Source organism: Canis lupus, chromosome 3, assembly GCF_048164855.1.
Source record: "Canis lupus baileyi chromosome 3, mCanLup2.hap1, whole genome shotgun sequence".
Taxonomy (NCBI): Eukaryota; Metazoa; Chordata; class Mammalia; order Carnivora; family Canidae; genus Canis; species Canis lupus.
This window is the reverse complement of record NC_132840.1, coordinates 28,728,915-28,753,026: the sequence shown is the minus strand read 5'-3', so window position 1 is coordinate 28,753,026 and position 24,112 is coordinate 28,728,915. Positions and strand designations below refer to the sequence as shown.

The following is a 24,112-nucleotide window of genomic DNA, read 5'->3' as shown; positions in this document are numbered from 1 at the left end:
ATCTGGGGATAGAATCACTAGAACATCCCAACGATAGGCTGGTACCCCATTCTCATCCCCAAGGGCTTGTTGTCAAGCCCAGCTGATGTGAAGAAGCCAGCTCAGCCCACATGTCCAACAGTCTGGGCAAGACTCTGAACTCAAGCTCGTATTCAGACACAGGAAAGAAAAAACCAACACCAGCATGTCTACTCTGATGGCCACTCAGGCCCCCTGTCCCTTGCCCTGGTCACCACAGGGGTCCTTCTCCTGTCAGAGGGATTCTGAGTACTGAGGTCCCTGTTCCGTGGAGAAGAGGGTGGAGCGGACACTGAATAACACTGCACAGGATCAATACCCACTTCTTCCAGGGAGATGCACATGTGCAGTAATCTCTGTCCACATGTGTGTATGACATCGACATGTGTATATGTAAGATATGTGATGTACCTGTCTGTGGTACATATACACACGTGAGAGATGTGTAATACACACACTTAGGCAGAGAAATATGTGTATTCTCAAATAAGTGACAGCAATCTGTAAAGGCTGGAGGGAAGATTCTGGTGGGTATTAGAAAGCCTTGAGGCCATGCTACCAGTGAGATGAGCACAAATGTCAGAGAGACACTGAGCTTTCCAGGATCCAACAGGACACAGCAGATCTATATTTCAAATCAACTGAAGGCTTCTATGTGGGCCTCACGTTGCGGGGGGGGGAAGGGCAGCTCCCATAAACATTAGCATCGGCTGCAGCTAGGAACTACATGGCTTCTCCCATCTGGAGCCCTCTGTTTCTGCCTCTACAAGGGCAGAGTTGGTATTTATGTCTTATCAAACCCGGCTGAACAAAGGGGATGGGAAACTCTGGGCCCCTCTGGGATATGGGGGTGAGTGCTCCCTGGGGAGGAGGGCTGCCCCGGCCCTGTGGGGGGACAGGAACCGGCACACTGCTGCCCCTGCCCCACTGGTTGGAGACCCAAAGCTTTCAGCCCCCGGCCCCAAGGAGCCAAAGGAAGCAGAGCTCACGGGCTCAGCCCCGGAATCTTCCTGCAGTATCAACCCTGTAACATGCATCATGTGGTGCTGAAACCAGAGAATAGCCAGCCACAGACCTCTAAATTCTGTGGCATCTGAAAATGAAATCAGTTAAATAATTACATTGTATTTACACACGATACAGCTAATTGAACACCGAGTACTTAGTGGGAAAGATGAAACAAGGAGTGGGTACACTCATCATTTCTAAGGAAAAAAGTCACTCTAGACTCACTCCTGCTTCTTGGGTCTTAAGGCCCCCGATCAGTGCTGCAGAGAGGAGGGAGACAGGGAAGGAGGTAGAGAGGCTGGAGGAGGGGAGAGAGGGGGCGACGCCAGCAGGAACTGAGAGCAGAGCTTGGGGTTCCCTGTGCACTGGGAAGCTGCACATGTGACGTCACACAGAACTGGGGTCTGTGCAGGTGTGTTCACATGAGGTAAAGCTGCAACAGAACGGAACCCACAGGTAACAACTGGCACACATCTGAGGAGGAGGTGCACGGCCACAAAGCCACCAGAAGCTGGAAGATATAGGAAGGGTCCTCCCCTGGGGCCTCTGTCAAAGCAGCCCCAGGACACCCACAGAGACATGACCCCTAGGAACTGCTGGGCTCCATGCCCTGGCTATGAGCTTCCACTGCTCTCCTCACTTGTTAGGGATGGGTGGCACCAGGGCTGTCGGCAGGTGGTGGCACTACCTCCCTTCTCTCACAGTACTAGAGGACAGGCCACCAACCCAACCCAGACCAAGGTCCAAGCATCCTTCCCATTCAACATGGAGAGGACTCCTCTATCTCAAGATGTTTTTTAAAATATCTAGACTACACAGCAGCTAGAGTCTCGCAGGCAGCCACCCCTACCTACCTAGGAGATGTGCCACCTGGGCCTTGACTGCCCCTGGGGGCCCAGGCAGGGTGTGGGGTCAGATACTGAGCTGGCACAGGTTGTGGGGGCACTTGCAGGGAGTGCCCCAGCAGCATTATACCTGCAAGGGTGCAGGGAGTGGGAAGGCCTGTAGGAAAGACAGAGCAGGCCTCCCCCAAGCAGGAAGTGCCTACACTGCGGCATCTCAGGGAGGCGAGGACAGAGACTGCTCGTGCCAGGAGTGCTCAGCTCCCCTGTGAGCTCTGAGAAAAAAGAGCAGGCACCAGTTTCTAGCGGTCTGGTTCCTGTTCTGGAGGATGCTCAGCACAGGGGCAGACATGCCCTGGCCACGGGATATTCCCCTCTAACTGCTGAGGCATGAGGGCAGAGAGCCACAGGTCTCCACAGAGGAGCTGTCATGCGTGTCCTGGAAACATGCAGGTACATGGGCCACAGGAGGAGGTGAAGGGTAACTAGGAAAGGAACAAAATCCTTTTATTGGCACAACCTTCGCCCTCCGGAAGCCTGCCTAGCCAATCGTGCCTGTGGCAGCCTGGGAATGTTTACAACAGGCTCCTTTATGCAAAGAAGCTTCTGTCTGCAGCAGAACCACAATGAGAGAACCACGGGCGGTGACAGAAGAGGTAGGAACAGAGATGTCTTAAAATCTGTTTCTTTAGGGGCCAAGGAGGGTGGTGGCAGGCTGGGCCAGGCAGCCTGGAGGTCCTGGCTCTCGGCAGAAGGACCTGCCACCCAACACTGGGTCCCTCCGGTCAGGGGTATGAGGAAGGGTCCTCTGGGAGGGGCCCCCACCAGGCCCAGGCCAGCCTTCACTCACATTCCCAGCATGAACAAAACCTGCACAAAGACCCCTTCAGGGACACCTGCTCCACTGGCATCTCCAGCTGGCAGACCCAGGCCTGGTCCCTGAGGCTGCTCTCCTGGGATACCTGTGTAGCCTCTCCAAGCTGCCCCCAGAGAGACACAGAAGGGGGTCTCCTTACCACAACCGGAGGCACCTCCAGGACCTTATCCACATTCTTCAGTGACAGGGGCACGTACCATAGGGTGGCCTTGTTGGTCAGTTTCTTAGTACCTTTAGAGGAAAGAACCACATGAGTGATGGCATAGGGAGGGCACAGGGCAGGGGAGCTGAGACACAGCTCTCTGGCCCCCAACCCCCACACACAATGGGAGATGGGCACAGAGCTCAGGGAGCCTCCCACCACAATGCTGCCCCTCCGGAGGTTGCTGGAAAGACTACAGATCATATGCTTTAACCCCGGGGATGCCCGCTTTCCAGCATTTCTACCACAGAGGGCTCTGACTGCAGGCACCTCCTCCTTGCGGGGCTTTGACATAAGGGAGGTTTGGTCGTCAGCATGCCCAGAAGCCTGAGGAGCACAGGTAGGGAGGGGGCCCTCACTCAGCCACTTTCCAGAGAAGAGGAACAAAGCCAGGGGACTCAGCCCAGGCTGAGCTCGAGTTTCTGCAAACAGATCCAGCAGACCCGGAGCTCCCAATCGAACACACTCTGCTGGGGAGCTTCAGCACTCAGCAAGGGAACGTCCACCTGCCTACACACAGCTAAGAGCTCCTGCCCGATGGGGGCCAGGAGGACAGCGGCACACAGATGTGAGGCTCAGGGGGACACGGAGCCAGGGCCCACACGGGCAACCTGGTGAGGGGCTGTGGCCGGGTCACCCGCTGGAGCACACCTGCACCGCCGGCTGGGCAAGTCCCATCCTTCAAGGTGGGATGCCTGGATTTGCTGACTCAGAGCTCCAATTGAGAAACTTCAGAGAGGAGTGCTTAGAGATGGGCAGTAGGCTCAATGACAGGAAACAGAACCTACCAGAGATAAGTGTCTGGGCTGAGAACCAGGGACCAGAAAAGTCCAGAGATCACTTGGTGCAGCCCCTCTCGCTTGTACAGGAAGAGTGTGGAGCCCAGAGAGGTCAAGTGGTTAACCTAGGGTCACACAGAAACTCAGTGCTATTCTGTGTACAGACCCAGGCCCCCACGGAGATATCAGCTAGGATGCCTCTAAAAAAGCAGTTTCCGGGCAGCCTGGGTGGCTCAGCGGTTTAGTGCCGCCTTCAGCCCAGGGCCTGATCCTGGAGACTTGGGATCGAGTCCCATGTCGGGCTCCCTGCATGGAGCCCGCTTCTCCCTCTGCCTGTGTCTCTGCCTCTCTCTCTCTCTCTGTCTCTCATGAATAAATAAATAAAATATTTAAAAAATAAAATAAAATAAAATAAAATAAAATAAAATAAAATAAAATAAAATAAAATAAAAATAAAAATAAAAAAGCCGTTTCCTCAACATGGAAGATCCTCAATGTAGAGGAGAACAGCAAAACCGCAGGACATAAAGGAAAGCAAGTGGGGAAGGTGGGGAGCAGCTGGCATCCTCTCTAAACTCCTGGTGGAGTTCCCTCTCTGATGTTCCCCAAGGGAGCTGGGGACTTTGGTTTCCTCCCCTGAACACAGCCCCAAGGGCCAAGCCAAGCCCCACGGTCATGCAGGAGTGCAAGCCCCCGGTGCCCAGGGCTCCCAACGCCAGAGCCGCCAGTGCTTGGCCCCAACATGGAGGCACCATCAGGGAACAGGCGCTCTGCGCTTGGGAACCACAGGCAAGTAACATGGAAAATATTTTCACTGCACTTTGACTGAGAGTGGATCTGACAACTTGCTTCTGGGAATGAAGATTTCCTGTCTGATCTGCCAGAGCCAGCCTGACAAGCTGGTTTCCATGGAAACCGGAGTGGCCCTCCTCTAGACCCAAATGAACACCACAGGGCAAATGAGGCAAAACATGCTAATTGTACTTTCTCCATCACTTAATAAAACCATCAAAAGACAATTGCAGCATTAAAAACACCTATTTTAAAATCTTAAGAGCTCCCAGCTATTTTCTGGAGCAATTTGCAACAATCATGTCCCAGTTAGCTTAATATTTTGACAGTTGCCGGAGATGAATGAGCCATCTCGGAGGCAAAGGTTTGCTGGTTGTCTGCCTCGGCGTGTGCTCACTCGGTTGCCTCCTGATAGGCGGCACAGTCCCAGAGGAGGGGGACCCCTGCCTCCTGAGGTCTCAGATCCCAGGCCTCCTAGCCCCCATCACCCTAGGTCCACTGGGCCAGGTGCTGCTATAGGCAGTAAGGGAACTGCAGTAGACAAGCCACCAGCCCTGCCTTCACATCCTAGACACGTGAGCACAAAGATACACGTCGGGATGGAGAGGACAGCCTTGAGAGACACAGGGTCCTAGAATCAGAAACACCTGCATGGATCCAAACACGGGAACACACAGGGGGAGACTCAGTCACCCAATAACAGAATAGAGACCCAGAAATGAGAAAAAGAGACAGACCCGCTGTGGCGGAATACAAAAGGGAGCCTCCAGCCCTTCATCAGGACATTCCAGGGCAAGACAACTGTCAGAGTTCCAAGAACAGCTGCCCTCTTCATGGAACAGGGAGGCCTGAGGGTCACGAGGGGCAATCCCAATCAGGGAGCCCAGCCCCATCCTGAGAGGTAACACAACTGGCCGTCCCTTGCTTTTCCTGAGCCTCTCCTTTCTCAGAACACAGGGGATCACAGAGCCTGTGCCTCTGTCCCATGAGGGTGGATGGCCCCAGCACTTCTCACCCTTGCCTCTCTCCTTCGCAGGGCACATTAGGCTGTGTGTGCCCATCCTGCAGGGAAAGAGCAAAGCCAACACCGTGGGACCTGGACGCCTGGGGAGGTGCGTCCTCACTGGCCCAGTAGAGGGCTGCCATGGCCCAGGCGAGAGCAGCCTGCCCTGCGGTGGGAGGGATCCTTTAGAAGTCAGGCAGAGCATGTTGGTCTGGACAAAACCTTCTGTCAGCTTCCCATCTCTGCACAGAAACACAAATCTTCCTGACAGCCTCTGTTCATTTGGTCACCCGTTCACTCCATCACTCATCTGCCCGTAGTTATCAGCCCTACATCTGTTGGGAGCCAAGAGAAGCCAGGAAGAGGCAAACGGGACTCGCTTCCTCCAAAGTTCACGATCCAGAGCAGGATTTCTCAGTGTCGGGACTGAGACACAGGGGACTGGGTCACTGTCCATGGTGGGGACCACCCTGTGCCTCCCCCACTAGATGCTAGCACCTCTGCTCCAACAGTGACAATCAGTCACCAAGCTGGGAGTCCAATGCCACCAGGGTGAGCTCCACTTTGAAAGTCAAGAACACCCTTGCTTCTGGCCTCTTCTCCATTTGCCAACAGGAAGCTGCTATTCTGTCCCTCAGAGGTTCCTCCTGGGCCAGAAATCTGGAAGGCAGGGCCCTCCCCCACTTGAAGTGCCTGGCTCTGAGCTGCTAAACATCACCATGAAAAAGCCACACTGCTAGGATGGCCATCCACAAGGAACCATGAAGATGGGAAGCAGAAGAGGCAGTGATTCACCCCGTCAAGTCCCGGCCCCACCCAGGAGAGGAGGCCTTGGCCACAGAGAGACAGACCACAGGGAGTGAGGACAGAGACCCCAAGGTCCCATCGTGAGAAGACAGTGTCCAGGTACCCCGTCCTGTGCCATAGCCATAGGCACAGGGATGCTGACTGCTCCCCAAGCACCAGCCCTTGCTTGGCTAAATCATTCACTATGCCTTGGCTGGGCCTGCTGAGAACACCCTGGGATGTTCTAGATGGACAACTATGCTCCAGACCCAAGGAAGAGAGAAGCCTGAGTCCCTGGAAGATCTCTGAGCACAGTACCTTGCAGGCAGCCAGGGCCAAGAAAGGGGCAAGGGGCCATCCAGAGGAAGGTCCAAAGCCCCAGGCAGCTCCTGGTTCTAGAGAACCAGCATGGACTGTCCTCTGCATAGGATGTGGGACAATGGGGTGGCCTGGGACAGGAAGGTGGGCAGCAAGGGGGACAAAGGGGCCTGCCTTCCCTTTAGCAGCCCGGGTTATAAAAAGCAGCAGTGAGTGCAAAGCAGAGCCACACTCCCCTGCAGAGCCCAGTGGGAGGATGAAAAGGGGTTTCCATGGTTACCACTCAGAGAAAGAGAATATTCAGATCAACCCAGAGTCAAAGGTTCGCCCAGTGAGCTTCAGCCTAAGCCTGGTATGCAGGGCCAGGGGTGCAGGGGAAAGGATGGGGAGCAACCCACCTCCCCATCCCCACTCCCCACCCCCGCCCCCCCAGTGGCCTCCATCTACAGGGAATAGCAAGGCAGGTTGAGGGGGTATTGACAGCAGCTTGTGCCCCCCTAGCCCACTGCCATCCCCCTGCCCCTGAGGAGCTGATTACCAGGCTCTGGAAGGCAGGAGGGGCAGTGGCCATTCAACCAGGGCCAGAGCCCAAATCCCACTCTAGGGCCATTCTGTTGAACTCACTGCTTAATCCATCCCTGTCCACAAAACAAGGATGGCAGAAATATCTGTTCATGGGCAGAGCTGGGAATTAAGGGAGGTCATTCATGGGTGGTGTCAGGACCAGGCCCTGGCACAGGGTCAGCCCTCCATCCATGGGATCTTTGGCTGCTACCTTACTGTCACTGTTGTTGGCACTGACCCCAACGAAGTAGGCTTGGTGAGACATGTGCAGAAGTTACCTGTGAGGATGTTTTCAGACATCACGTTGACCTGGACTTCCACAGAATGCTTGGAGGTATAGGTAATCTCCGCGCTGACATGTGCCACCTCTCCGATGCACATGGGTGACAGGAAGTCCGTGCGCTCCACTCGGGCCAGGGCGGCTACACAGCGCTCCTGCAGAGACCGGGGACAGGTTAGCCTCGCAGGGCAAGCCCAACCCTAGAGATGCTCCTTGAAAACGGCCTTTCTTTTTCCCCACTGTGAAAGTCATGCTGTTTACTGACACCACACGTTCCCAACTGCAAAACCACAGGAGACGCAGAAATGCCTGGTGGGAACATCCCAAAGCAATCACTAGCAGGATTCTCTGAATGATGGGGGTTAGGAGTGGCTTTTTACTTTTTTTTTTTTCATTTTTCTACAAAGGATGTATATTATTTGCATAATGAAAAGTAAAAAAAAAAATTTAAAGACATACTCATTTTGGAAAATTTGGGAAATACAGAGATGTAGACAGAAAAGGGAAAATCACTCCTCCTATCCAGAGAGAGCCCAGGGTTCTATTTTGGGATTTTCCTTCCCAGGCTCTTCTCCCCAAGAATGAGATCTCACCGGTTCTTCCGTATTCAGTCTTACACAGTCATGAAAATGTAAACATACGTTTCTACAACCTGCTTTTTTTCACTCAAAATGAGGAAAAATAACATGCCTGTGTTACAAAGAGTGCTTCGCAATCAATATTCTTTTATTTCAATTTAATTCTTCAAATAGGCAACCCATTTGCAGGACTCAAAATTCAAAAGAATGAAAGGGTACGGGGTACCAGGTCTGCCTCTTGTCACTTGCCCCAGCCACCTAGGAGCCCCTCGGTAACCGGTCAATGTGGCCCCACAACAGGAGTGCCATCTGGAGGGCATGCAATGGTCTACCCCGGGGCTCATTCTCTATGAAATGTGACAGACTTCCTTATTCTTTTGCATGGCCCTTTCCATGACTGACATGTCATGATACTCCATTGCAAAAGTATGTTCGGTGGCTAGAGAGAATGGAATATTCTGTTATGAGAGATTTAGGTCCAATTGGATGCATTTGCTTATCATAAACAATCCTGTGATGGGTGTCCTTTTACTTAAATCATTTTCAGTATTGGGGACTACTTCCAGACTGAAGGGACACTCTGGTGTATGTTTCCAAAGTACTCGATAGGAAGCAGTGCCTTGGCACCCCCTGGCACTTGCGATGAGAACTGCTAACTTCTCTACACCAACTGAATGACACAGAAGATACTGGAGTTGGAACAGCGGGACCTCAGCCCCTCGTGGCCCTCAGAGCACGAGGCACTTCTATCACTTCCTTCTAGAAACCAATCCTCTTTCCTGGGAGGCTAAGCACAGGTCTGGGGGCGCTCCAGCCACCCCCAGGCTGGGTGGGGAGCAGGGAGTGGGAGGTGGAGGCTCACTTTGGGAGCCCCTCCATCAGGTGTGCCTGCTCTGGTATTTGCCTTCCCAGTTAATCCCCACAGCACCCCTTGTTCAAGCGTTGGCCATCCTGAGGTTGCAGAGAACAGTCGCACTGAGCCCTGCTGGGGCCTGTGCAAGAGCCCACCTGCCACCACACAAGCATGTAAATTCCCTGGCCCACCTCAAGCCACCTGCCTCCTTGGAGGGTGGGTCAGGGAACCTGCACCTTCACCCCTCCCAGGTGAGTCTCAGGAACACGGGGTTGGGGGCTCCTCCAGCTTCTCTCAGCAAGGCAGGGGACCAGAGGGTCTAGGAAGGGTCCAGGGCTAACCTGTGGCTACTCTGATCTGCATGGGTTTCCCCCCAACTCGCCCCCTAAGTCACACTGACACTTAGACTAAGGACACCCCTATGTAGACTTCTGTGGCTACAGCACCACCCACTGGCAGAAAGCTGGAAGGGCAAGCCTGAGCGGAGGACCAGGACCGGAAGGGAGGCCCCGCCTCTGGGCCGCCTGTTGGAATTATCCAAGTGCTGCTAGCAAGACCCAACAAGGAATGAGCCAGATGTCTTCACTGGAGAATGGCTAAAATTTGGTATGGAAACACTCACACACGAGTAACACACATGCATATATATGAATCATTTTTAATGGGAATGTGGCTTATTCTCACATCTCTCCACATCCTCGCTGTGGATGGACTTGAGCTCTTTCATGCCCACAAAAGCATTCCTCCATTCTCAGCACAGAAACCCTCCGTTGTCCATGGGGTTCCTTCCAAGACCTCCACTGGAAGCCTGAAACCACGAACAGTCCTGAATCCTACATATACTATGTTTTCCTGTACGTACACACATATGAATAAGTTATAAACTAGACACAATAGTAATAAAAGTTAGGGATCCCTGGGTGGCGCAGCGGTTTGGCGCCTGCCTTTGGCCCAGGGCGCGATCCTGGAGACCCGGGATCGAATCCCACATCGGGCTCCCGGTGCATGGAGCCTGCTTCTCCCTCTGCCTGTGTCTCTGCCTCTCTCTCTCTCTGTAACTATCATAAATAAATAAAAATTAAAATAATAATAATAATAAAAGTTATAGCAACATACTGTAATGAAAAGTATATGAACGTGATTTTTTTCTCTCTCTCCATCTAGTACACTTCTTCCTGGGAGGAGCAGAGATGATAAAATGCCTGTGTGCTGAGATGAAGGAGGTGAATGGCATTGGCAGGTGACACAGCATTAGGCTACTACTGACCCTCCTGACGCTCCATCAGAGGGAGGGTCATCTGCTTCTGGACCATGGTTGACTGTGTGTACATACCCTAGGGTACCTGAGACCACAGATCAAGAGGGAACTACTGGCACGCAGGAGCCAGGCACCATGCTTCGTGCAGCATGCAGGGGACTGAGGCAGAGCACCTGCCCTCAGCTTGGGTTCAGACTGGCGGATGGATAATCCATAAGTAAACAGGCCAATGCCATATGGTGGCAGGTGCCCTGGAGAGAGCAGCGTGGGATGTGGTGGGAGTGGGGCTGGGCCTCCCCACCGAAGGCATATCTGAGCTAAGAATCAAAAGGTGTAGATGGGGAGGAGGTAGATGTGGAGGGTGTGCACCCCAGAGGAGGGGAGAGCAGGCTAGACTGTGCACAGTGCAGGGCAGGGTGCACAGTAGGTAAGGCATCAGTCCAAGACTCTGCAGGACGAGCAGAGAAGGCTCATGTTTTAGTTGATGCACTTCAGAGTTGTGTGAACTTTAAGCAGGCGGCATTTCTGCTCCCTTCCATGACCCAAAACACTGACAGAGCAACAGAGGAGGACACAGAGCAGCCTTCCATGCCATCCCAGAGAACGCTGGCAGCATACACCTGCCAGGAGAAGCCCTCAGACCTGGTGCAGGATGCCTGATGGAGACCTCTCACCTGCTCTCCTGGTTGGGAGGCTGCTTGTGATGGATTTAAGCTTGGTTCTAAAAGAGAGAAGGGATGTTTACAAGGTAGCCACCAGAGTCCTACCATACTGCTACTTCGAAGGTAGAGCAGCCTAAGAAACAGGTGGGCTGCCTTGGGGACTCTACATCGGCTTGGGGTGCGGGCAGCACAGGCCTGGACCTGGGGTAGATGCAACCTGTGAGCTGCTGCCCAAGGGCCTAGCAGAGCAGTGTTCCTGCCCCAGGGAGTCTTTAAAGAAGGGTGTGAAGGGTGCCTGGGTGGCTCAGTCGGTTGAGCATCTGCCTTCGGCTCAGGTCATGGTCTCAGGGTCTTGGGATCAAGTCCTGCATTGGGCTCCCTATTCAGTGGAGAGCCTGCTCCTCCCCTTCTCTCTGCTAATGTTGGTGCTTATGCACATGTGTTCACAAGTGCCCATGCTCTCTCTCTCTCCCTTCTCTGTTAAATAAATAAATAAATCTTTCTAAAAAAAGGACAGGTGAAACCCAAAAATTCAAAACATGAGCCAATAAATATCTGTATCCCGGACGAGGATCTGCATCCTCATGGTTGCCCTGCCTCGGATGGACCCCCATAACTCTCTACTTCTGGGACTTTCAGCGGGAGGAGCAGCCTCCACCCCAGGATGCAGCCATGAGCATTCTCATTAGTCTATACCAGGAAGTGCCCCCTGCCACACTCCCAAAGGTGACCAGTATCACAGTGCTCATTGGACTCAGGTGCCCAGAACACCACCGGGCCTGGGCTCCTGGGTGGCCACAGGGTTTGGGGCCAGGACAGCAGTTTCAGAAGAGAGCCAGAAAGAACAGTGTTGAGCCCTGGGCTCAGCTCCCAGCTCTGCCTCTCACTACCTCTTGACCTTGTAAAATATAGAAATAAGTGAGGTCAGCAGGCTGCTTCCAGGATTCGAGGGGATGATCTTGGAGAAAAGGGTGAGCCACCCCTCTCAGAGACACGTGGGGATCAAAGTGAGTGGGTCCAGGAAGCTTAGCTCTCACCACTAGGACTGTTTTGGCTGCACCTGCACTACACCCACCCAGGCTGCCCTCAGCTAAGGCCACCTTAGGTGAGGCCACTCTGTGAGACCTTCAGGAAGTGACGTAACTTCTCTAGGCCTCTGCTCCTCACCTACAAAGTGGGGTTAAGAGGATCCCTGGGTGGCTCAGCAGTTTAGTACCCACCTTCAGTCCAGGGTGTGATCCTGGAGTCCCAGGATCGAGTCCCACATCAGGCTCCTTGCATGGAGCCTGCTTCTCCCTCTGCCTGTGTCTCTGCCTCTTTCTCTCTGTGTGTCTCTCATGAATAAATAAATAAAATCTTAAACAAAACAAAACAAAGTGGGGTTAAGATGGCAGTTGGGAAGGTACCATCAAGAAAAGGAGGTCAAGTGTACAGCATGGTTGCTGATGCACCCTAAGTGCCTGTTAAACTGAGGTGCTCCATAGGATGACAAAGCCACACACACCCTTCTGGCAATGAACCAATCACCGATGGGAGTCCACTGTGTTCCAGGCTTCCACCAGATGCTAAGCCTCCAGGAGCGACCCAAAAGACAAAAGTCCCTCCCATTTGTGGGGCTTACACTCTGACAGTGGGATGGGGTGGGGTAGGGTGAGTAGACCAAAGATAAATGAGCAAAATACACAATACTCTAGGAGCAACAGTGCTGTGGAGAACAGCTGGGAGCAAAGAGGGAGCTGGCCATCAGGGAAGGCCTGAGTAGAGGTCACATTTACACAGAGACTGGAAGCTCAGGCAGAAGGAAGAGGCAGTGCAAAGGCCCTGGGGTAGGAAGACCAGCCAGTCACACAGCAGCAAGAGAGCCAGTGTGGCCCAAGGGAGCATTAAAGGGAAGGCATGGGAGATGAGATCTGGGAACTGGATGGTGCTCAGATCCAGAACTACCCAGCAGGTGGAGCCAACAGGATTGGCTTCTGGTATCCACAATATGAGAGGAAGAATGGGGTCACTGAAGGCCCCAGGTTTTGAATGTGAGTAACTGGATGCCACAGAGGTCATTTACAGAGGAGAGGGAGAATGTAGGAGGAGCAGCCTGGGCACAGATCCAGGGTGTCTTTTTGGCCCATCAAGGTCAAGGGGCCAGTTAAATCAACAGACAGAGCCAACCAAGAGGTCCCAGCTGAAAACAGACCCCGGGGTGCACAAGGGTACTAAAGGCACAGACTGGACAAGACCTCCATGGGAGTGGGGTGGGGTGCCCGCTCCCTGACCCAGAGCCCCAGTAAAGCCCCTCAGAGGCCAGCATTGGCCCCCACACCAATGTCTAACCACCTGAGCTGCCTGGGGTTCACATACCCTCCTGAGCCTGGGACTCCTACACCCCTATCCTGGGACCACCCATCCAGAGACATCTCCAAGCCAACACATCAACACCATCCCTCCTGCACCCTCAAACTCCCTCCAGGGCAGGAAGGAGGAAGAGCATGGGCTCAGAGCACAGGTTCAAGACCTGGATTCATGGCCCAGACCTACTCTCTGCCTCCCCACTGGCCTCAGGCAAGCAGGCAGCCTCCCCTATGCAATGGGGGTAACAGGGAAAATAATGTGGTGCTGTGCATATTCTGTGAGCGGAAGTGCTTCAGAGCTTTGCAAAACGCTGAGCACTCGGTAGCCAGCAGCAGTTACATGAGTCCTCACCATCCTGTGACCTCCCCAGGTCCCCCTCTCCCTCACGCCCCCAACCAAAGGTGTCCTCCCCGGTGTCCAGCCTCTCTCTGTAGGCCTGCAGGGGCCCTGGCCCCGCCCTCAACCCCGCCCCACAGGCTCAGGCCCATCCTCCTCACCGCCACCAAAGGACGCACTCCACTCTGAACGTGGCCTGGTTTGCCCCAGGACTCCAAGGGCATGGAACAAATCCAGACTCCCACCCGGGCAGGTGAGCCCCTTCACAGCATGCCCAGGTCACCCACACCCATGTCCATCCATTAAAACTTTCACCCTGGCTTGGTTCACACACAGGTGCTGCTCCCGCTCTCCTCCTCTCCAGCCAGTGTGCATTCCTCCTCTCATCACAGCAGGTGGCTGGCCAAGGCCCACAGGGACACAGGACACAGGATACAGGACACAGATGCAGTGTCGTATCTCTGTTGGACCCCAGGTGGCAGTGTAGAGCAAGACAAATCCTCTTCCCCAAGCAAGGAGACAGGGCAGCCTCCACAGGAAATGTCAGGCCCCTTGGGGCTGGAGGCAAGGCAAGAGAGGATGGGCCAAATGCCCCTCAGCTGCCTTGAAGCCTGGACCTCCTCCCAGGCACTCTGGCAGCCCAGGCCCCACCCCTCTCGTTCCCAGGGGTGTCAATTGAGCAGGGGAGGGGTCAGGTCCAGGACAGCCAGGCTCTGGGGGATTCCAGAAACCAAGACTCTTCTGCATGAGGGGGAGGAGGCAGCTCCCAGCAGCTCCCAGCAGCTCCCAACATAGTCTCCAGCTGCCCCCATCCCTCTTTCATGAGTCCCAAATCAAGCAGCATTCTAAAAGGTCCCATCTAGGACTTCCAGAAGTTACCAAGGCCCAGAGGACGAAGGAAAACACTCCAAAGCAAACTCCCATGCTGACCCAAGCATGGTGCGATGCCAGAGGGATGCCAGGCCTCCCGGGCTTGAACCTTCCAGGTGATCTCAAGCAGGCTGGGTGAGGGCCCACAGATGCTTACCCCATTCTGGCTGTTACAGTGCCGGGTGCTGATGATGGCTCCTGCCTCCTCGATCATCTTCAGGATGGTTCCACCATGGACATTGCCTGCCACATTGGCATCATCTGGCCGCATGATCCTAGGCAGAGAGAGAAGCAGCAGGATGAGGCCCCTGGGAAGGACGTCACTCCCAAACAGCGATAACCCAGGGTGAGGAGAAGGTCCTCCAAAGAGACCAATAGCTCCCAAAGGAGGAAAAAGAACTTTCTGGGAGTTTGGCCAGAGTGGGCTGCTGATCTGAAAACCCTAGACAAGGCGCTGCAACGTCCTGTCTCCATGGGAGGAAGGAGGGCAGACAGTGGGACTTTACCCCCTGGAGCCACAGGCACCCAGCCAGGAAGGGGCAACGGCAGAGGCCTATGGAAAAGGCAGCAAGGCAGCAGCATAGCCATTGGGGTTCCCAGCACACCTGCCCCTCCCAGTTCTCAGGCTCCCCAACGACCAAGAGCGCTGAATGAGCACCAGGACATAGCACCATGGAAGATGGACAAAGTCCTGGGGCCACTACCAGCAGGATCCCAGAGGGGCTCATTCAGAGTCAGTGTAGGCTGCTCTGAGAAGTGGAAGCGCACCACAGCTCTGAGACTCCTGTCGGCGGGGGAACACCCATCACCACCTGCCCCCTCGCATGCTGAGCTCCTCAGAGGCACCTGAGGGGTCAGAGTCCCTGGGACCAAAAGCTAGGAGCCCTCCAGGGTCAGGGAGAACTGAACTGCCACCTCATTGCCCCAAAGGGGAAAAACTGCATTCCTGCTGTCGGCAGCCAATGATGGGCAAAGTCCAAGAAACCTCTGGAATCCCAAGAAGGCAGCCTGGTGCTCTGGAGTGGGCAACCCCAGCCAAGCTGGCACTTTCCCAAACTACAGTCCGGGCCTCAGGCCCAGAGATGGAGGATAAGCGAGAACGCCTACCACCCAGTTCCAGAGTGCCAGCCACACCTGCACTCACCCAGCACAGCACCCTCTGCTCGGGGCCAGGGAGCTCCGCCACCCTCGAGGGCTATGATCTCCTGACAGCTCAGTCTAGCCAGACTCCGAGGTCACTCCTGGCTCCCACTCTTACTAGATGAGTAAGCTGAGCGAGCTGATCAAACTTCATTCCTCCACTTCCTTGTTTTTAAAATAGGCATCATAACTGAACCCCTGCACTCGGCCAAGGGAGGACAGACTCACCCAAAATAATGTAGATAACAAGTCCAGCCGCAGTGCCTGGCACACGGCCAATACAATGCCTGCTCATCAGCAGTACTCTTCCTTCTAGGTAAGTATTTAACCAACCCACCACAAGACTGGAAGCTCCACGACAGAGCCAGATGTTATTTTCTCGGCAAATAAGCAAGGACATCATGTGGTGACTGACAGTGGACTGCTGCCCACCCCCAAATATGACCACTTCATCCTGGGGGAGAGCTGGCTACTCGTGGCTTCTTCACCTGGCCTTGCTGGCTCGGGGTAGCAGTCACGATAACCTGAACAGTGGCCAGGAGAACCCCAAGGCACAGGAAAGAGGCTTCACTTGGCTTCACAAATATTTACTTAAAAATATTTCTTGAGTCAACTCAAAACGGATAAAGACTTGAATATAAGACTGGAAACTGGGCAGCCCGGGTGGCTCAGAGGTTTAGCGCTGCCTTCAGCCCAGGACGTGATCCTGGGGACCCTGGATCGAGTCCCATGTTGAGCTCCCTGCATGGAGCCTGCTTCTCCCTCTGCCTGTGTCTCTGCCTCTCTCTCTCTCTCTCTCTCTCTCATGAATAAATAAATTTTAAAAATCTTAAAAAAAAAAAAAAAAGATGAAACTCCTAGCAGAAAATGGGCTTCTAGTAAGCAACCTAACGTCAGTCCTGGCAATGGTTTTTTGGATCTGACTCCAAAAGTAAAAGCAAGAAAAGCAAAAATAAACAAGCGGGACTTTATCAAAGTAAAAAGCTTCTGTGGAGCAAAGTAAATCATCAACAAAATGAAAAGGCAACCTACAAGACAAAGTATTTGTAACTCATGTATCCGATAAGCAATTAATATCCAAAGTATGTATAAAGAGCTCACACAACAGTGAAAAAAAAATCTGATTCTAAAATGGGCAAAGAGGGATGTTAGACTGGCTCAGTTGGTGGAGCATCTGACTCTTGATCTCAGGGTTGCGAGTTCAAGCCCCACATTGGACATGGAGCCTACTTAAAAAATAAATAAAAATAAAAAATAAAACAGGCAAAAACTGACTAGATAGTTTTCTTTTCTAAAGAAGGCCTACAGGCACATGGCAAGGTGTTTAAACACCACTCATCATCAGGGAAATGAAAAAAGCACTGTGAAATATTACCTCACACCTGTTAGAACAGCTATTGTCAAAAAGACAAAAGGGTAACGGGCAATGGCGAGGACGTGGAGAAAAAGGAACCCTCGTGCACCACTGGTAGGAGTGTAAACTGGTGCAGCCACTATGGAGAACAGTATTAAAATTATATATATAAAATTTGGGATCCCTGGGTGGCGCAGCGGTTTGGCGCCTGCCTTTGGCCCAGGGCGCGATCCTGGAGACCCGGGATCGAATCCCACGTCAGGCTCCCGGTGCATGGAGCCTGCTTCTCCCTCTGCCTGTGTCTCTGCCTCTCTCTCTCTCACTGTGTGCCTATCATGAATAAATAAAAAAAAAAATTAAAAAAAAAAAGTATATATATAAAATTTAAAAATTAAAGCCAGAACTACCACATGATCCAGCAATTCCAAAGTATTTTATTTACCCAAAGGGAACAAACACGAACTTGAAAAGATACACACCATTCCCTGCAGTGTTGCTGGGGACAGCCAAGCCGCAGCAGCCACCCGAGTGCTGGTCAGTGGGTGAATGGATAAAGTTAACGCGACATACGGAAATACAAAAGAATAGTATCCAGCTATAGGAAAGGAGGGAATTCTGGGGCACCTGAAGCGACTGCCCTCAGCTCAGGTTACGCCCCCCGGGGTCCTGGGTTCGAGCCCCACGTTGGGCTCTCTGCTCAGTGGAGAGCCACTTTTCCCTCCCCCTCTGCCATTCTGCCAGCTTGGATGCTCTCTCTCTCTCAAATAAATTAAAAAAAAATTTTTTTTTAAAAAGGAGGGAATTCTGTCATTTGTGACAACTTGAATGGACCCTGATGGCACAACGCCAAGTGAAAGAAGGGCAGACACAAAGACGGTGTAAACACTACGTGATCTCACTTGCACGTGGAATCTGAAAACAGATCTCAGAGAGGGAACAGACCGCTGTCGCCCCAGGCCGGGCAGGGTGGACACCGCGAAAGCTGCGAACTTCCACCATGAGGCAGGCCAGTGCCTGGGGGGGTGAGCACAGCGCGTGACCCAGGTTTACAACGGGGCACCGTGCACGCAGACGCCGCTGAGAGAGTAGGTGGTAGATGTGTCCACCACAGGGAAAAGAATCTGTGACCGTGTCAGGTGACAGAGCTTAACTGAACTCACTGGGGTGATCCTTCTGCTATAGACACAAATCAAACCACCCCCTTGTATAACTAAAACGAATACAACATTCTATGTCAATTACACAACAATGCTGGAAAACCAAAATAGAAAATTTTAAAAATATTTTCATGTTAAAAAAAACTCAGGCTTAAAAAAAATAGAAATTCGAATTTATAGCAAGTGGATTTTTTTTTGGAAAAGATTTTATTTATTTATTCATGATAGAGAGAGAGAGAGAGAGAGAGAGAGGCAGAGACACAGGCAGAGGAAGAAGCAGGCTCCATGCCGGGAGCCCGATGTGGGACCTGATCCCAGGACTCCAGGATCGCGCCCTGGGCCAAAGGCAGGCGCTAAACCACTGAGCCACCCAGGGATCCCCGGATTTTTTTTTAAAGCCTGAGTTAAGAGGTAGCCAATTTTAATAATGAAACTGCTGTTACCAACTTCTTTCCTTTGTATTTGTTTTCAACTGAGTAAGGGACAGTTGGTCATTTCCGCCCAGAGGCTGGTCCCCCTGGGCACAGATACTAGGGAAGCTGTGAGGAGGCAGGGGCTGGCCGGGAAAGCAGAGCTCCTGGGTTCCAGAGCATCAGGGAAACCTGAATACAGCCTTTCCAGAAGCACCAGGGCCTGCCTCAGGGGCAGCCTGATTCCCCCCTGCCCTGGCCTCAATTTGCCTGTCTGTAAAGTGGGGCTGTGCCTTCCATGGTCGGCCGACAGCCACGACAGCCACTCGGCTCAGGCTGGGAGAGAAGGACAGACTGGGGGCCACTGGGCAGACAAGGAAGTGCTCACATCCGGCGGGGCGCTGGGGAAGAGGCTGATAAGGAGGCAACCTTTGAGATAGTGCCTGGGGCCATCCTGCAACACTTCACGGTCCTCAGAAAGCCCACATCGTCCACATCCGGGTGCCCCCAGGAGCCCAGGCACTTGAGAGTAAATGCTGAGAGCTCCAGACCACAAGCTGTTGGGCACAAAAGCTCATTGGGACGCTTGTTATCCCCCACCCTTCCTGTCGCCCTGGGTCCCACACAGAACAGCGTCCTAGCTCCCCAGGCCAGCTGGCCACACAGGCAGAGTGCAAGCACATACCTCCCCAGTCTAGGATGTGACCCTGACCCTGACCCCAGCCCACATTCTGCTGCAGGGCAGGGCTGTCCCCCAGGGCCCCCACAGCACCAGCCTCTCCCCCAGGGCCTTCCTCCCCAGCCCCTGGCCTGGTCTTCTCTAGGCAGGCAGGTGTCTGAGAAGTGAGGGCAGCCAAGAGAACATGTGGTCCCTCACTCAAGCTTTTGTTTTCCCATTTTTAATGAAGATGTGTGTATGAAGAGTGTTTCACTTTCCTTTTCACTATTAAAAAATAAGAAACAGGCACAACGCCAAGCAGCACTTGGTCTGGGAGGCTTCTGCACCTGCCTCTCATCTCTGGGACCTAAGTGGCCACTTATCTCACTGCCTCAAGAGGCATTTTTTCTTTTTAAGATTTTATTTATTCAGTTGACAGAGAGAGAGCACGCACAAGCAGGGCAAGTGGCAGATGGAGAGGGAGAGGGAGAGGGAGAAGCAGGCTCTCCACTCGAGCCTGATGTGGGGCTCCATCCCAGCACCCTGGGATCATGACTCAAGCCAAAGGCAGATACTTCCTAGCTGAGCCACCCAGGTGTCCCTGAGAACATCCTTCTTAAGCAGGATTCTAGTCCTCAGTCACCTGCTCAGACCTGCCAGGGCCCTTGCTAACTACAAAGTAAAGATTTAAACTCCCTACTGAAGGCAGCCCTGGTGGCGCAGCAGTTTAGTGCTGCCTGCAGCCTGGGGTGTGATCCTGGAGACCCTGGATTGAGTCCCACGTCGGGTTCCCTGCATGGAGCCTGCTTCTCCCTCTGCCTGTGTCTCTGCCTCTCTCTCTCTCTCTCTCTCTCTCTGTATGTCTCTATGAATAAATAAATAAAATCTTTGAAAAAAAAATAAACTCCCTACTGAGAAGTTTGAAGCCCTCAGGGGTCTGGAACTTCTCCTACCTCGTCTTCCATGGCCCTGGTCAAACCAGGGCTGTCTGCCACACCTGCCTGCCATCCTACCTGTACCCACCTGTCTCAGCAACATCTGACCTACTTTCTGTGAGGAAAGTGGACTCATCTATGAATGGGGGAGCATAAGTAGACACAGCCTCATGAAGGGCAGCCCAGCATCACCCATCAAAACCCCTAAGTGTGCAGGCAGCTCCCATCCAGTGATTCCACTCATAGAAGTTCATCCTACACATTGCCAAACATGATTAAACCTATTCCCCCTGCATTCTGTATATGTAGCCTCACAGCAGACACCTTAGGACAGGCCCTATCCCCCTATTCCTTGGTCCCACACAGAGCTTTTATACTGGGTTGAACTGTGTCCCCCCCAAAAGATCTGCTCACGTTCTAGCCCTGGAACCTGTAAATGGGACCTAATTAGAAATGGGTCTTTTCGAGCATGACTGAGTTCAAATGAGGTCATCAGGGTGCACTCCGATCCAAAGTGACTTGTGCTCTTTTGAGAAGAGGGAAATTTGGACGTACACAGGGAGGAGGCAGAGACAGGAGTGATGCGTCTACAAGCCAAGAAACACAAGGATGCCAGGAGCCACCAAAAGCTGGAAGATCCTCCTCGAGGGCCCTCGTGGGGAACAAAGCCCTGCTGATGCCAGGACTTGGGCCCTATGACCTCCAGGCCGCAAGAAAATAAACCCCTGTTCTTTTAAGCCACCCAGTCTATGGTCACTGGTTCTGACAGCCACAGGACACTCTACTCACACTAAAGGGGGCTTCACTCCACCACAGAAGACAGCAGCGATAGAGGTGAGCCCCATAGGACCTGTGGTGTGGTGGCTGCAGCCAGAGCTGACACTCAGCTCCTGCGTCCCCAGCCCGGCCATCGCTGGCCAGGCCTCCTCACAGAGGGCTGACCACTGTCCCTACCATCCCATAGGCCCCCAGCATGGGGCCAGCCTCTCTGATTCTGACACAAAAATGTCCCTGCTAAAACATAACACTGCAGCCTGAGTTCCATGGTAACTGGGGGGTGGGCAGGGTCCCCTGATCCAACAGTGAAAGCTCAAATAGCTCTCTGAGGTGGAAGGCAGCAGGCAGCACCAAGCACAGCCAGATTCCCTGGACAGATAAAGTCCTCTTGGGTTGTCCACCTGCACTAAAGACAGACAAAACCACCAGGCCTGCTGGTGTGGTCCAGGTAGGGGCCTGCAGAACAGCCAATGTGGTAAGGACACCTCACAGATTGTGCCAAAGGTCCCTGAGCCTTAGGCTCAAACCAGAGAGGGAACGACAGCTGTCCTGAACAGGGATGACCTGGGGTGCTTCCGCCCTGACCAAACACAGAAGTAGCTTTAGAGCTTCCTTTGTGCTCAGCACAGGGAGCAGCCACCTTGGCAGGGAGACAAGGAAGAGCAGGCACTGCCGTCCCCAGCAGAAAAGAAGCTGCAGGGCTGACCACGGGGTGGTCTAGGGCAGGGGGCTGGTTCACACCAGGCACCCTCGATCATGGCACATGTGAACACCTCATCTTTTTAGGGAGGACCCTGCCAATCAGAAGCCTAAGTGACACCGTTGATCCTCTCCAATTTACTGCCTAAGAAGGTTCCAGCAAAGTTGCTTTAACCCCGGCGCCCCCACCACATCCCCTAGAAGAGGCAAGGGTGGAAAAAGTCCCTGGGGTCTTTCAGGCCCCAGAGCAGGGGTAGGAGGCGCCAACCACACCCAGACCCCAGGCTCACCTTTTAGTTGGGACAGGGAAACGAACCAGGAGAAGACTCCGAGTACAGGCAGCTGAGCAGCACCCGCTGATCCCAAGAACCCAGAGCACCCAGAGGCTGGGCAGGCAGGAAGCACAGCCAGGTCCCGCACAACCCCAGAACCCCACTGGCAAGGGTAAGGGAAGCGGCAGAAGCAGCAAGGTTGCCAGGAAATGCAGGTTCCATCATCCCTGGGGCTCTAGCCAGGAGGGAAGGGGGGGGTCATGCAGGGGCTGGACTTCCTGGCCCAGCTTCAGTCCCACCCAACATCCGGAGAGAGCAAGAACTGGAGCAGGCACAGCTGTCCTCGGCCCCATGAAGCCAGACAGCCCACCGGCTGGACACAGGAGCCGCACGCCCTCTACCACCTGATCCCTTCACGGTGCCCCCAGACAGACTCTCTGCTACAGGCTTCCTGAAAGAGAAGAAGGGGCATGTGACTGGCGGTACCTGCTCAACTGGGAAGCCATGCCCGCGGTTCGTCCTGGGTCCCCGAGAGAAGCAAGGGGGTTAGTGGTAGCCACGTCACCCCCCTCTTCCCCTCCAAAAGCACCGTCCCAACTCCCCGCCACACTAGGCTGCCCAACTGAACCAGGAAGAGGCTGCCACACCAATCCGAGGAGTCTACTAAAAGCTGGTTGTCATAGAAATCTCACTTACAAATAATGACAGTGGAGAAGTGCCTCTCTGAGCCCTTCGGCGACATCAAGAAGTCACAGGAGCGGTCTCTCAGAAGCCTCTGGGAGGCCGAAAGACGAGGGGGAATGCCTGCCCGGACTTTCTCCAGGGTCTCAGGACAGAGTCAGACTCACGGTGAGGGGTCACATCAGGTGCAGAGCCCAACATCCTGCCCAGAGGGGCTGGCATGGGACACCTGTCCCCAAGACTACCTCCTAAGGCTCTAGGGGCCAGGTGGGCCACCAGAAGGGAAGCAGGTAGAGGAAGAGCCAGCCTGCCAGCCCCAGCTCTCCCCTGGCTGACACTGCTGCCCTCCCACCACACAGACCTGCCTCCCCGCCTCTCGTGGTGCCAGGCCACCAGGGACAGACCTTCCGTTTGCACTTGGTGTTGGGGGGAAAGAAGGCAAGCCATCAGAGTTGCCGAGGAGCAGTTGGCAGCCCTGTTAGAGGAGGCTGGATGTGTAATTACTTTCCTTGTGTTTAAGCGCAAGTGTTTCCTTGTGCTTCTCCAGGAATTCTGCAATCAGGGGCCAGGATGGCTGCCATGAATGGTTGAATCTGCCTGCAAGCCACCTGAGGGCACCCTGCCTAAGAACTGTCAACCTGGCTTGGCTCCTGGGCACAGGTCCGCCTTGCCCTGTGCAGCAACTCTGGCAGGTACTGTGCTCAGGAGGTCAACTTAGGACCAGCGAGGTCCAGGCAAACTCAGCCTGCAGCTTCACTCACCAAAGGCCCAGCATGTTCCCCGCTCCTGGTGGCCTCCCTAAAATACAAATTACTCCTAAAGGTACATGTGCTACTGTCTCAAGTCTTCCCACTTCTCTGTGAGAAGAGACAGAAGCAAAATTCCAGATTTTGGCCTGGAGCCATCCTGTTCACTGAGATGTCCCCCATACCTGGCACCATGCAGGACACAAAGTGCCATGAAAAGGTGTCAAATCAAAGAGAAACAGAGTGGATGGAGGCCACCACCCCGCCCACCCTAGGTCTCCTCTGGTCAGCTGGGTGCTCAGGCTGTGTGCACCTGGTCATCATCCTGCCCCTCCTCCTGCCTTCCCTGCCTAGAGAAGCCTGGGCCCACTCCCCACCCCTGTACCAAAAGGCCAAGAGCATTGCCCCCACACGCCGCTCAGGATACAGACCAACACAGTGGGTTCTGGGTGCCCTACATAAGAGGGCTATGCTCTGGCTTTGGTCAAGCCTATCTATCACCTACAGGCTGGAGAAAAGGCCCCCAAGGCCACCAGTGCAAGCACCACAGCTCTTCCCACCCCATATCCACCACCAGCGCCCCCTCCAAGCACCTCTACCCCCAGCCATCCCGCAGTTGTCTTACAGCTTGGCCTTCTCCCTAAGACAGGCCTCTTCAGCTCCCTTCCTAAACACCTTTAGGGATGTGCCTCGCCGCAGCACAAGCATGGTCTCTGTTAGTCCCTCTCGGAGCCGCAGCCAGATGGGATCCAGAGGAGGGCCTCAACCCAGATGCTGTGCCCTTTGGACTTGGTCCCTTTCATCCATGCAGGCATTGCCGCCTCCCTAAGCAACACTGACTTCTCTCTCCCCCTTGGTCCCAACCCTGGGTCTTCTGGGCACACTGCTCACTCCAAATAAGGTGAGGCCAC

At 53.8% G+C, this 24,112-nt stretch overlaps 1 protein-coding gene across 2 annotated transcripts in view; it reads right to left on the bottom strand.

Annotated features, from left to right (window-relative positions):
* ACOT7 (acyl-CoA thioesterase 7) overlaps positions 1 to 24,112 on the bottom strand; it is a 102,395-nt gene that overhangs the window by 54,483 nt on the left and 23,800 nt on the right. For both annotated transcript variants that reach the window (XM_072819889.1, XM_072819890.1), the window contains exons 2-4: positions 14,530 to 14,647; positions 7,468 to 7,624; positions 2,885 to 2,976 (exon numbers count right to left, since the gene is read on the bottom strand). In XM_072819889.1, coding sequence (XP_072675990.1) covers positions 2,885 to 2,976; positions 7,468 to 7,624; positions 14,530 to 14,647 — 367 coding nt within the window. The remainder of the gene's footprint in view (positions 1 to 2,884; positions 2,977 to 7,467; positions 7,625 to 14,529; positions 14,648 to 24,112) is intronic.